This window comes from Prunus avium, chromosome 6 (assembly GCF_965620075.1).
Source record: "Prunus avium chromosome 6, drPruAviu1.hap1.1, whole genome shotgun sequence".
Lineage (NCBI taxonomy): Eukaryota > Viridiplantae > Streptophyta > Magnoliopsida > Rosales > Rosaceae > Prunus > Prunus avium.
Window position 1 is genome coordinate 12918468 of NC_142289.1, and position 14600 is coordinate 12933067.

Below are 14600 nucleotides of genomic sequence, written 5' to 3' on the forward strand. Positions count from 1 at the left end.
TATATATGGGAGTAGGAACAGATTACCATCATATAGATCTGCCCCATGAGTATATACCAGATGATTGGCTATGATATAAAGAATCTAGTCAAAGCTCTAAATTTTCTGTGCAAAGCTGATAATCACATGGTTGGAGTGGGTAAGATTGAAAAGAAGTACCGGACCAAAAATTAAAAAATTAAATAAAAATAAAAGAAGTCATTAACAGATAAGGTATGAAGGTATCCCCATATGCTTTGCCTTGTCATCTCCTTCTTATATACTATATATAAGACATAAGTCTATAATTACAAACGGCAATTCATATTATGAGGACCCACATGTGTGTAAACATAGACCTCACAACATATGGTGCTTACTTTGTTACCAAAACTAAGTTAGACCATGTCTTAGAAATTAAAATACACATGTTAAGTACTTGTAACTTCTGCTAAGAGACAAACTAGGCATAAGCTGGAAAGCTCTGCAGAGTTCCAGATTATGACTTTGTTATGTGGAAATGGCAGAGAAAGTTAATGCTGCCAACCCCAACTTTGACAGTTCTGAGAGAGGAATCATTAAACAATTAATCAAATCCAGATTTCACTTTTCTGGCTCTATATAATATCCAAGACGGTGATCAATCCTTCAAAAGCAAAAAAGGAATCTTTGATTTGTTCTTTAACAAATCCATGTTTGGTCATAATTCCAGGACAAACTACCATTCGTTTTCCACACAATCAATTCTTAATTAGAATGATTAGGCTGAACCTAGCAATATTCCAAAGGATACACAAGACCAAGAATGAAGTCAAAGCCAGCGTCAATGTCCGTTGTCATGCTATCAACAGCCTAGCTACTAGCCAGGACCAAACACTGAGAGAGAGAGAGAGAGAGAGGGTAAAATGGTCATCCTCAAATTTCTACATTTTAAAAAATTGGCAGATAGATTTCAAACTATGGAGTCATCCCTGTCAAATCCAAAACAAATTTGGAGACCGTCTTTTCCATCTCATTCAAAAGAGTACATGATATATAAGCATTAAGAGTCATGCTTGAAGCATTAGACACCAAGGCAGACAGCTAGCTTTCACATGTTTGGATTATATGATTTAAAAAGTCAACAAAATAGGTTTACATTCAACAATAAAGTGGACTTTGTATTTGATTCCAAGATAAGGTGTAACCAAAGACACATTTAGATAAGAGGATATATTACTACAAATACAGTAACCTCTTTGAGATTTTGTGTAATAACACATGCATCCCCTTAGACTAACACTTACCTCCTTGATCTAAATCGTTGTCAACATTACAAACTTACTCCAATGCAAGGTTTCTCTCCATTGTTTTTGAAATTATTATTGTCATTATTACATGCCGCATTGGAGAAGTATATTCTGTTTGTTCTTAACAAACTCTCAGGAATGCCACTGCAATTTACTCAAAAATATCCAATCCTAAGTTTCACCTCAAAATTCGTAAGAGAAGCTAGTTATAGAAATTAAAGGAAAAGTAAATTTGAATAACCAGTTCTCACATGCTGAAAGACTGACAATTTTATGCAATCAAAATAAACCACATTCTTTCAGCACTGTTCATGCAGTCCTAATCCTAATACAATCAGAGTTTGCACTGTACAACAGAATCATGAAGCATCCAATCCAATGAGCATAGATGCATTTCCCAGAAATTTAGCAACTACAAAATTTCTGCATATGAGTCATGACTTCATTAAGTCCATTGGGACTTTTCTGTAATTCCTATACAAGAAGCTAAGATTGCTAGTCTTCCATTATTGTCTCGAACATGGGACAGATCTGATGTTTATTAAGTGGAAGAGTATAAACATAAATCCCGAGAATTTAAGCAACCAAATCGAGCATCAAAAGAATTAACCATGCATTCAGTATATACTGTGCATAGGCGTTCATACTGTCATCGCTAAATTGCCATGGGACAGCAAGAAACTTCCTATTTGCAAAGAGAGGCACTAGTTCCTGAAACAACCAGAGTAAATAAGAAGAGCCATCTACAGAAAGGAAGTTAACTGACTCCAACAGGAAGTCATTTCACAAATATGCCCACTAACTTCAAGTCACCATCCTACCTTTTAGGTAGGTATCCACCATCTTAAGAGCGCAAGAGGAAGTTCCCATAGGAAGGATTGTTGCAGGGGAAGGGAAATATCAAAAACCATTAAAAGCTCAATTGATAACAATGAAATTTTTTTCCTGAAAGAGAACCTTATAGACAAAAGGCTTAACCATCAACAATCATAACATAGGTACTTCACTATCATACCATAAGTATTTCACTTTCCACTGATATCCACATTTATTCTGCTTGATGAAAATGAACTGGAGGTGGTTAATCAATCGGGAATTTATAAAAATTCAAAATGAAAGAAAAAGGCTACTTATTAAGCAGGAACATATCTGAAAATTATCATACTAAAAGAAAAGAAATTAAAGTTTTTGTAAACTTACAACAATTATATCAGAAAGAGAAGTGAAATGTACAACAAGATCAATTTATTCTATGAAAATTAATTCTTAAAAGGAACAGAACGGTAACAACTTTAATCAGCACCAATCTAGTAATATGATTCCCTTTCCACTGGATCTCCTTGTAAAATGTTTATCTCAAATAAGGGCAAATACAAAAGTCTGTTAAAATTCATAACGAACAAAAAATGGGTGTTCTATCAGGAAATGACTAACATTCAATGAGAAGGAAACTAACTTTACTTTTTTTTTAAATAATAAAATAACAAAGAAAAACAGTAAAATGTGAATTAGAGAAGAGCGAAATTATATTTTGTCTAAATTATGTTACAAAAGAATCAAATCTGCAAAAATTCTTTTTCAAATAAGTAGCACCAGTTTAGTGAGAACAAAATACATAGAGAGAGATGCAAAAAACCAAAGAAAGGTGAGGAAATCTAAAGGGGCTGCTACTATTCATGCTTCCCCTGTGAACTCTCCAATAGTGGTGTCTTTTACAATCCCCACTTGTGCACGACAGTGTGTTCCCCAATCTAATTCAGTTTACTCAAAATAACATGTAAATATACACATGTATCCTCAACTAGTTCAAGGAAAACTTGTCTGTAACATGATGCAAAATGCTACACGGATCACTGACATGAGTCGCACAACAGTTAATATAAGCCTTTTCAAACTCAACATTGGCTTCTGATTTCCTTCCCCATTGCTTTACATCTATTTGTTATTTTGGACTACTGATCAACCACCAGGATTCAAACTATACCTCACCTAAGTAATCAGCTTAGTGTGTCAAAAAAGAAAACTTTATAATTTTATGCTTCATGTTTACATGTCTAAACATCAATCAATGAACAACACAGAAAATCCAGATTCCAGGGCATCAAACTCACAGCCAAGGCAATTTTTTTACAAATGAAGGTCCCATATCTCCAGAACAGAGCAATAAAGTTCAAAATAATGTATTTCAAACGGACATTTCAAATGAGCAATGAGATTGGCCTTTGTGTCTTTCCCTCACTACCCCATCCAGCATCAATCTCATCCACCAAGTTCCCACAATTTCACATTGCAACATCATAATCATCTTGGCAGCTAAATTCGGAATGACGAAAAATATAAAAATAAACAAGCAAAACACTTCAAAAAACAGGACACTAATCAGCAATCAGAGAAAGGTCAATCACATCCAATCCACTCAAGATTTTCATAATCCATATCTAAATTCCAAATACAACAAAAGAATGTTACCTTTTACTCCAAGCACACACACTAGTAACAAACAAAATGGGTAACAGCCTAACTCTCCTCGGAATTTGAAATATCAACTAGACAAACTCTCTCATCCTCTGGCAAAACTGACCAATTTGGTGACTGAACCGCCCGCAACCAGAGGAAATCATCCACATTGCTCCAATTCTCCGTCTCCTCATCAAGACTGGCCTCCCTAAGCTCGTCCTCAATCCCTTGATAGCTCAAACAGTATGGCGCAAACCTCACGCCGCAACTGTCCTCAATTATAGGCCGGCTCCTCACCCTCAGATAAAAATCACTCCTTTTTGCATTGTGAATCCGAATTTGATGCGACGCCATTATAAAAACACATCCTTCAACCCCATCAATTAGAACCGAACCCGTTACAGGGCCCGTATAAACCCTACAGTTCCTTAATCTATGAACAAAAAGCGCTCTCACAGAACCTGTTAGCCTCACCTCACAGGAATCAAGGTCCGCAATCGTAAATTCTCCCAATTCCGATCCCTTAAATTTATGCACCAAAATCTCGCCTTTCTTGTTCCAAAAACCGGGGGACTCCGGAACCCTGAAACCCGGTTTCTCAGGTTTCTTCTCTTCCTCCTGCTCTTTGGATTCGAAGATTGGGTCTTTTCTGGTGGGTTTGTTCTTGAAAGCGAATTTCTTCTTGGGTAATAACTCGGAGCTTAAAATCTCGAGACTTTGCCTCAAATCTGATATCGTTTTGAGCGAGGACCGAACTTCGTACGAGGGTAAAAAATACGAGTTCTCGGCGACGAGCTTCTCGAGATCAGAGATGGAGGAGGAGATTTGGTCGAGCTGGGGTTTGACTTGAGTCGACTCGGAGAGTCCGAGTCGACATTGGGCGAGTTGGGACTCGATGGAGCTCTTGGATTTGGAAAAGCGGGAAAGGAAGGTTGATGTGGACTCAAAGGAAGGAGAAGAGGACGAGTCGGACTCGGCGGATCGGCGGGTGAGTGAGCTGCCTAAGCGAGTTTGGTGACGGTTGGTGAGACGGTCGAGCATTGATTGGTGCTTCTTTTGGATGGCTGGGTCTACATGTAGGGGATTAGGGCTAGACGAGAGAGCTGCTTCTTCTTCATTTTCCATCTATGGCAGCAATGGGTTTGATTGAGAAAGCATAAATTTGCAGAATGAGAGAAAAAGAGGGAATTGGCGATATGGGTTTTGCCCTTTTATACCTTTTCCTATGGTTCCTTTTTTTCCTCCTTTTTAATATATATTTTCTTTTTCAAATGTGGTGGATTAGTTAGCTTGGGTCAGGTCAGTGAGGCCCTCAAAATCGAATTACCCTTTATAATTTTATAGCATTGTTTTCTGGAGAGTTGCGGTATATGAGGTTTTCTTGTAACCCTGAAAGATCATAGTGACTTTTAATTTCCACAACTATTGACCTTGGGACCGAAATTGCTTCCTAAAAATTTGAGGTTGAGAACGAAAAATCATAACACCATGGTCCGAACCTCTAATAGGAAGTTACTCCAAATAAACAAGAAAGAAATATGGAACAGTAGCAGTAGATGAACAAGAATTACCTCCTAAGAAGTATTTCTGAAAGCATTTAGCAGAAAATCTTAAAAGTGGTTCCGGTTCGGGAAGAAGAAGTTGAGAAAAGAAGGCTGGAATTTTAAGAGAGAGAAAAGTGCAACACCACCCTACCCGCAACAGATCCACACTTCACAATGCCATTCACCATTTTAGGGATTAAAGAAGACATCAAATGGACTTGAGAAGAAAAAAAATATCACATTACCCGACCTACAACAGATCATTATAAACAAATTGTCTGAAAGCGCACTTGAGCAATGATTTAAACAAAAAAAATTCCAGATTTCTAATTTTCATGGGTAGACTACATGGTATTTGCCGAATGCACATGGATCATGCAGCCTTCTCAGCAGCTTCTGCAGCTGCTTCTTCCTCCTGCAACTTAATCAATGACGGAGGTGGTCTGACAACAATGCTCCTCTTCCATTGTCGATCAAACTTCCTTGACAACCTCTTACCGATTCCCTCATCAATCTCTCTTTCTCGTTTAACAGTAAGCAAGCGAGCAATCTACAAATCAAAGCCAACTTCACATAATTACAATCCCAAGCTGATCTGAAACATTAACAAGGGTAGCCTCCCTAACAACCTCAAAAACTCAACATTTGCACAAAGATGTTGCAAACAAATAATGGAATTCTAATAAACTAGCAATCTGTATTCAGATGGCATCAATGAATTGAAAATGCTGTGAAGACATCAAAACTCAAGCCCCAGTCATCTCCCCACCCAAAATTAGAAGTTGCAACTACAAGAAATAGAATCTAAGTTTTTTTTTTCTAAACAAAGGGCATGCTTAGTAGTTGTAGTCTTCTACACATTTTGCAGAGTGAACACTACAGGATGAAACCAAAACAAGAAACAAAGAGAAATGAAAAAGAACCAGCAACACCATGATCTTAGCCGCAAGTATTTCCAACAATCTAAACATCATATAGTTTATACTATCAAATTCATAAGCTCCTTCAGATTTCTACCACAACGCATACCGATTCAATAGGCACTTTACAGTGAATTGGAATTTGGAAATCCAATTTTATCTAAGCCAATCTTAATCACCATACCCTGACAATGAAAAATAATCAGAAAATTCCCATTTCCTTCCCCATCATTTTCTCTCTTAAAGCACTTTTTTTTGTCTTCTGATAAGCCAAGGAAAATAGAACCCACATTTCATAATTGCATTCAATCTATGAAAATTATTTCTTTGAAAAAGAAAAAAAAAATTACCCTTTTGCGCATTCGACGGAACTCGCTGGATGTGAACTCGTTGCGAGCCGATTTCTGGAGGCGAAGCATGAAGAGCTCACCTTTGAGCTCAACCACCTCCTCGTTGATTTCTTCGGTGGTTTTGGTTCTGATTTCCTTCATCTCTTCTTCTCTCTTGGCCATCATCACCACCGAAGACGACGAGCAAGGCCTCCGAAACGACGCCGTTGGGAGACGAACGACAGTGTTCGGGCAAGCGCGTTGGAATCGCAGGCCATTGAAGGAGGACTTGGGGATTGGCGACAGCAGCTTTGCGGGGAATGTAACCGTTGAAGGTGGAGCTATGGAGATTGCGCCCAACATCGTTTTTCAGCTTCTCTCTGTCTCTCCACTTCAGTGCTTTTGGTTTTGGGATGTAGATAAGGCCTGATAAATCTTTTTTTTTTTTTTTAAAAAAATTTTTGGTGCTGCTTTGATTTGAAAGCAAAAAATTAAGTAGATTCAACCAAAATACTTTGTCAACGAAATTCCCAATTTAACCTTAGAATATTTTTATTTTTAAATTCATCAATACTTTTTCGTTAAAAAACTTTGGGCACCTAAAATAATTTGATGGGAAATCAATCCTTATGTCTTTTTCAACGAAATGAAAAATGAGAAAAATATTATTTTATTTTATTTCCCATATTTAATTTGAGCAGTAATTGAACTAGTTTGTTTAGTTTTTCAATTATACTATTAAATTAAAAATCTGCAATAAATAATAAAAGAAAGCCAACAAACTTGATAAAATTATGAACGAAAAAACCTTTCTGCAAACTTGAACTTACAAACATTTCTTGAGAACCAAATGCATCCTTAAAGAATTAAAAGAGATGATGTATTTTTGCACCGAGGTCCTAAGTTTGATTATTCTCTCTAACATTTTCAATATCGCTTGTATTAAAAAAGATAAAAAAATAGAGGGAGTGGTCATTCAAAAGCTTGGGCTGAAGGGGTAAGTAAATGATATGAAGCCCAACTGGGCCGGATTACTAATTTTATTTATTTTTGTTTCAGGCCAAATTAGTATTGAAAAGCAGCTTGGCAGAACACGTGAACGTGATGAGGTGATGTGGAGTCAATATTTGCTAAATTTATCCAATTCTATTTTTATTTTTTTCTTGAATATTAAAATCAGTTTAATTTTACCTCCATTTATTTATCGATTTATTAATTTCGGTAATTTTCTCATTTCCTTTCGTTCCCCTTCCTCCTCTCTCTCTCGAAAAAAAACTCAACCTTCATTCTTTCCAAGCTCAACTTCCGAACGAAACCCTAACAATTCAGACGCACAGAGAGAGAGCAAACCAGTTGAGCAAGCAACCCAGTTGTATATGGCGTGCGAGTCGTTGCGTTGAATCGGCGAAAGAGGATCTGAGTGGTCGGCGATAATTGATATTGGGTATTGACTTGGTCTGATGGGTGCTGCGGGCTCCAAACTCGAGAAGGCTCTCGGCGACCAGTTCCCCGAAGGCGAGCGATATTTCGGCCTCGAGAATTTCGGGAACACTTGCTATTGTAACAGCGTTTTGCAGGTTTCGTCCTCATCCGTCAAATTGTGTCATTTCATTAGCAAACTTTTCAAATTAGGGTTTTTTATTTTATTGGTATGTATAATTCTGTGGTACAATGAGAATGACATGAAGTGTTTGCAAATTATGAGTTGTGATTGTTTCTAATTCAATAATGGTGAAAGTTAACTTAATCGGATTGGATATTGTAGTTCAGCTGCAGATTTTTGTGGTTGTTCATGATCGTTTAGATGACCGCTTAGCTAGTTTAGCAAGTGCTTGGTTTGTGGTTGATGTTGTTCTCGCGTTCTTTAATAACATTAACAGTCAGCATCCCAAGGTTTTCGCCGATGTCAAAAAGTGTGACCATTTTCTGTTTTGCTATTCAGCTTTCCAGTGGTGGTACAAAGTGTATTTCTGGGTTCTGGATGTACTTTTTGCAATGTTAGTGCATCGTGCAATGACATGCTGCTATTTTGTTTGTCTAAATGGATGAGCGCTGGGTGAAATCCCTCTTAGGCGCTCTTATCTTCTCAATTTACTACAATTGATATTCTTTGGATTAAGATGGTTTCCGTAATTATTATATTTACTCTGTAAATTGACACTCATGTATGAAGAGAAGAAAGTGTTTGTCAAACACGGTTATGAGTGTCTAGGCTAGGTACTTGGGCTGCATTTTAACTTAATATTGTAACTAAAATTCAGTGTTCAGTTTAACCTTGGATGCTTCAGGAGGGAGTTCACATGGTCTTTCAACATATCTAATGCGTAATTGGGTTTTTGTTAGACCCTCAGTATGTTTACCGCTTCTATCTTTGGTCCATGCATTCTGAAAATATTAGTGCCAATATTTTCCAACTAAATATGTGTATTTAACTATTGGGTAAAACCATTACTTAAAATAGAAATCAATGTCTTATCCTGTTTAGGTTGTTGGAATTCAATTTTCTAAAGTTATAATCAATGCCTTATCCTTTTTATTTCTTCATGCAGGCACTTTATTTTTGTGTTCCATTTCGCGAACAATTGCTTGAATATTATTCCAGCAACAAAAGTACTGGGGATGCAGAAGAAAATCTCTTGACATGCTTAGCGGACTTGTTTACACAGGTAACAACTATACTAGATATATATGGTACCTGTACATTAATTTGATCATCTCAGGTGGGACTTGCAATGTTAGGTTGATCTTCATTTATTTTTTTCCTGTATTTTTGTACTCTGTATGCCACTGTAACTGTACAGCCCTCCTTCCTCTGCTGTTCTGCCATGTCTAATCTATGGGAAACAACTGAGTTATCTGTTCCAGTTTCCCTAATACAGGAACGTTTATCTTGGGACTAACAGCTTTTTCTTTCCTGTATATGATCTGTCAAATCTATTTTATTTTACCTCATATACAAGAATTGAAATGTAAGCAAGCCCAGTATATAAGACTCTTAAGAATTGTGAAAAACAAATCTCGAAATATGTGATGCTAGTTTCCCAATTGATGTTCATGACATGGAACATATGCCTTCAGCAATTGTTTAGTTTTTTGTGCTGTGATCAATAGTTTATTATTTCTTTGTTGTAGATAAGTTCCCAGAAGAAGAAAACAGGTGTCATTGCTCCAAAGCGTTTCGTTCAGAGATTGAAGAAACAAAATGAGCTTTTCCGTAGCTATATGCACCAGGTATGTCTTTCCTTCTAACTACCAAAATGTGCTTTTTCCTTTGTTATGAAATTTTTCTAGAAATTTATGTCCGAACATTAAAAGATTTATTTGAATAATTGTAAAACAATATTATTAAGGATTTTAATTTGAAAAAGTATCACCATCATCTGTTGAAAGCTTGAGCACAAGCCTTATGGGATGAGTAATGCTAGTGTATCCATGGTGAGGGCTACCATTTGTCCGTTAAACTGTGATTGTGTGTATTTGAAGTGGCTGTGTACGATTGAATCGTGATGACAATTATATGACGTGGTTGTGTATGGCAATTAAATGAAGTGATTGTAAATCGTTATATATAGCTGGACCTCTTTCTATACCCTGAACTACGATTTGAGAAATAGTTAAAAACTCACAATTTTGAAGTCTCATAATTGTTGGCGTTTGTGCAGGACAGTTGTAATGTTGTTGCACATTTGTGAATGTTATACACAAGACCAGATTTTGAATTTGGAGATTTTACAGAAGTTCCATTATTTTGTATAATGGTTGTGAATGTAGTTGCAGATGGCCTTTGCTGATACACAAATTTATATATATGATGTAATGATGATACTCTATCCCTCTTGGTATATCGGTGCATGTCTCCTTGTTGCATTGTTGTCAAATCTTTCTGTCGAATATTTGAAGAGAACGTTACTTACTTTTTTCCTTGCTTGTTGATCAAATATCTTTCATTTCTCATTACACACAAATATAATGTTGCATATTAATAAATGTTTCTATCAATTTTATTCTGGGTTTGTAGGATGCTCATGAGTTCTTAAATTTTTTGCTTAATGAACTTGTTGACATACTGGAGAAAGAAGCCCAAGCAGCAAAAAGTGATCAAGAAACTTCTTCACCTCCTGAAAAGATGGTAAATGGTCCAAAGAATGCTCAGGCCAATGGTTCTCATAAAGATCCCTTAGTTACCTGGGTGCACAAAAATTTTCAGGTGATTTTACTCTGCCAAATCATTTAATCATAGCAGTTTCCGTGTGGTAACTCATATGTACGTGTGATAATCCCAACTATATGCCTTTCTATTGCATGCAGTTTTTGTGCTTTTGATAGTTTTGTGGTTGTATTTTTGAATTGATTCCTCAGTTATACAAGATATGTTTTGGCTGAGATTAGTGGTAGTCTTTGAATTCATCAACTTCTCCTTTTATAAATATAATAATAAGAGAAGGCAAAACCCCCAATGTTGTGGCCATGATTGACTGATTCTTAACTCGTTACCTTTGCATTTTACATTGTCATACAGTATCACAAATATAACTCTCTTTGGTTTTATTATTAAGAATCTCATAATTTTCAATTGCTGTTGAGTCAGGGAATACTCACCAATGAAACGAGGTGCTTACGGTGTGAGACAGTGACTGCAAGAGATGAAACATTTTTTGACTTAAGCCTGGATATTGAACAGAACAGTTCAATTACAAGCTGTTTGAAAAACTTCAGTTCGACAGAGACATTGAATGCTGAGGACAAATTCTTTTGCGACAAGTGCTGCAGGTAGTTGTCTATCATTTACTTGCCTTTGTTAATATCTGATTTTCTGTTTTCTGTTTTCACATATAAACTGTGGATACCATCACCTGATACCATCGGTGCTTATCCGGGTTCTAGCTTTACTAACATAAAGCTCTATTCATCTAATATATTGTCCCAAGAGTATTTTCGAAGTTCTGGGAGTTAACCATAGAGAAATCAGAAATGAGCAGCACATGGCTTTAGGCTGTTGGTGCTGCTGCAATCAGTCACTAGTACCCATCTGCTTAAAGATTGACTTAATTGAGCAAAGTACGAAATTTTATTATGCAAAAGAGGAATTGAGATCTATCCTCCATTCCCAAAAGAAAGAGTAAACGCTAAGCGATTTGCTTGGCATTTGTTAACTCCTCAAATGATAGGAGCTGGTTGCCAGGTGTGTGTAATGGGTATATGATAATATTTATGAAGAAAGCATTGATTCAATTTTTTATTTATTTAGTAAGAATTCCCTTTATCCAGCCTGAAAGCTGACAAGGTAAGCTCTTTATTTTATGCAGCTTGCAAGAAGCGCAGAAGAGAATGAAGATAAAAAAGCCACCTCACATCCTGGTCATCCATTTGAAGCGATTTAAGTACATCGAGCAGCTTGGCCGTTACAAGAAGCTATCTTATCGGGTTGTATTCCCGCTTGAGCTGAAGCTGAGTAACACAGTTGAAGATGCAGAATCCGAGTATTCTCTGTTTGCTGTTGTTGTCCATGTTGGAAGTGGGCCAAACCACGGACACTACGTTAGCCTTGTGAAAAGCCATAACCACTGGTTATTTTTTGATGACGAAAACGTGGAGATGATTGATGAGTCTGCTGTGCAAACTTTCTTTGGATCAGCGCAGGAGTATTCAAGTAATACAGATCATGGATACATCTTGTTCTACGAGAGCCTCGGCACCATTAACAAGAGTTAAGAAGACGGCTTTGGATTTAAGATGGTTGGGTATTTCTAATCATTTGGACTTTTGCTTTTCTGTTTTGTGTTTACAATTTTTCTTTTTTTTCTTTTTTTTTTCCCCTCATTTTCAACCTGTGGGAAGAGCTGTCAAATATCAATGAGATGTGGGTTGTGAAAAAAATGTATACTTAGGTGGTTCGCATGTACAGCGGATGGTCGAAGCACACCATCCTTTTTTCTTTCATTTTCCTTTTTTTTTAATTTTATCTTTTTTCACAATAAGGAAAGGGGTAGTGTATATGGTGAGAAATTTCAGACAGTTAGTATTCTTCACGGTTGAGAACATTAAACACTAGAAATGCCATGCAATTGGAATTGCTCATCACTCTTATTCTTCTTGTGAACCTTGACATCTTTATGGGGCTTAAGTTTTGTAGGTGTTCAGGGGTCGTATTTGAAGTAAAAACTTAGTACTTGATTGATGTAATATTCAAAAGGGTTTTTAACTGTAGACGTCTCCGAACTTTGCCTCGAGTTGTAATTGGATCGCTGAACCTTTTTTTTTAGGCAATTACATTTGTTAACTCGATCAATAGTTCCACTTGGGTTCTACCGTCCAACTTTGTCAATTTGTCCGTCAAAATGAGGGTGTAAAAGCATCTTTTCAAGTTCTTCATCCATCATTGACCCCAACTCCACCTTCTTCATCCATCATCGACCCCAACCACCCCACCTCCATCTTCAGAGCCTTCTCCACCAAGCCCAAAACTCAGAAACCCCCAACTCAACAATCATAACCAGTGAAACCATCAGAGGCAAAACCCCACAAAACCACAAAAGTCAACGACCACAATTCGACTTTTAGGAAGGATTAAGCCATTAGAGGCAAAACCCCAAAACTCAGAAACCCCCAAGCCCAACGCCACCATACAACCACCCTCGTCCCCATTCGAGATCCATCCAGCCTCACCTAAGACCCATCTAGATCCTCTCTCTGTCTCTCTCCGCAAATCCCATCCAGATCCCCTCTCTCTCTCTCTCTGTGCAAATTCACAAATTGAAAAAGAAAAAAAAATTCGAACACTTTGCATCTTGGGGGGTGGGGTTGCTGGAGATGAGGGGTGGGTTGCCAATTGGGTTAGGATCTTGGTTTTGAGGGGGTAGAATAAGGAGGGGGAATGGGTTGCAGGAGAGAGGGAGAGACAGAGAGGGAGACATGAGAGAGGGATTTGGATTTCTATTTTTTATTTTTAAGTTTATTTATTTTTTAAAATATTTTTTTGCACTTTCGGTTTTTTTTTTTTTTTTTTTTTTCAATTTTTAAAACTTAAAATATTTTAATTGAGATGGACGGTTTTAGCCCTCAAATTAATAGAAGGACTCAATTGAAACTAGGGATGGCAAAAATCCCCGTCGGGGCGAGTCCCTGTCGGGTCCCCGACCTTAACGAGGGGAGATTTCGGGGCCAAACGGGTATCGGGTACGGGGATCCCTGAACTTGAAAAATCCCCTGCGGGTATGGGGAGGGGATGGTATTGGCATCCCCATCCCTGAACCCGACCCGAAAATATATATGTTTATATTTAAATAAATAAATATATAATTATAATATTTATGTTTAACCCTAAGTTAACCTCCCTCTCCTAATTCTTCCTAATCTTCTCTGAATTTTCATATTGATGTGATTTTGAATAGTTGAGTTGAACTTTATAGTTAATTTGAATGTGTTGAATGATAATTTAATATGAAACTTAATGTTAAAATGTATGATAAATATTTTTTATGCAAAAAAAATTGGGGATTCGGGGCGGGTATGGGGGATAGTCCCCCGATGGGGACGGGGACGGAGATTCCCCGAAACCTATTAAACAGGGATTGGTTCGGGGATGGGGGCGAGGATGGAAAGCGGGGACAAGGATGGTATTGTCATACCTGGCCCCTACCTGGCCCGTTGCCATCCCTAATTGAAACGGATGGGAGAGCTAGATGACCTAATTGCCTCGAAAAAAAGTTTGGGAACCCAATTGCAACTCGAGGTAAAGTTCAGGGACCTTTATAGTTAAAGTACCTTCTCGTGCAACATGGTTCAAAATAAGCCAATAAAATTTAAAGGAGTGTGTTTCCTATACAATCTCAGAGTGCATGGTTACGGCGAGGGTTTTTGTTCAAACAAGTTTATATCTTCAAAAGTATAATAACCCAAAACCCAGAAAGAAAAATCTCAAATTGGAATCTCGAACGGATTTTGAACTAGCCAGACTTGAAGGTTTTTAAGTTTATGAACTTCAAAATCAAAAGGCATTTTTTGACATGGCACTGATCTATATTTTACCTACATAGACGCCAAATAGATAGATGTGAAAAGATGTCACGCGACACGAGTTAA

At 37.3% G+C, this 14600-nt stretch overlaps 3 protein-coding genes across 3 annotated transcripts; 1 reads left to right on the forward strand and 2 right to left on the reverse strand.

The window, feature by feature from the left end:
* Window positions 1-3669: 3669 nt before the first annotated feature.
* On the reverse strand, window positions 3670-4951 carry POR (C-CAP/cofactor C-like domain-containing protein). The gene has a single exon (XM_021946727.2). It carries the CDS (start codon window positions 4848-4850, stop codon window positions 3786-3788), a length of 1065 nt encoding a protein of 354 aa, XP_021802419.2. The 5' UTR covers window positions 4851-4951; the 3' UTR covers window positions 3670-3785.
* Window positions 4952-5482: 531 nt separating this feature from the next.
* LOC110747616 (Ribosomal L29 family protein) lies at window positions 5483-6963 on the reverse strand. Its single transcript, XM_021947764.2, has 2 exons — window positions 6540-6963; window positions 5483-5819 (listed from the first exon to the last, which is right to left on the reverse strand). The coding sequence occupies exons 1-2, from the start codon at window positions 6879-6881 to the stop codon at window positions 5643-5645; spliced, it is 519 nt and encodes a 172-aa protein (XP_021803456.2). The 5' UTR covers window positions 6882-6963; the 3' UTR covers window positions 5483-5642.
* Window positions 6964-7723: 760 nt separating this feature from the next.
* Window positions 7724-12599, forward strand: UBP3 (ubiquitin-specific protease 3). The gene is made up of 6 exons (XM_088255464.1): window positions 7724-8095; window positions 9068-9184; window positions 9651-9749; window positions 10537-10725; window positions 11107-11288; window positions 11825-12599. The coding sequence occupies exons 1-6, from the start codon at window positions 7979-7981 to the stop codon at window positions 12228-12230; spliced, it is 1110 nt and encodes a 369-aa protein (XP_088111590.1). The 5' UTR covers window positions 7724-7978; the 3' UTR covers window positions 12231-12599.
* The last annotated feature ends 2001 nt before the right edge of the window (window positions 12600-14600 follow it).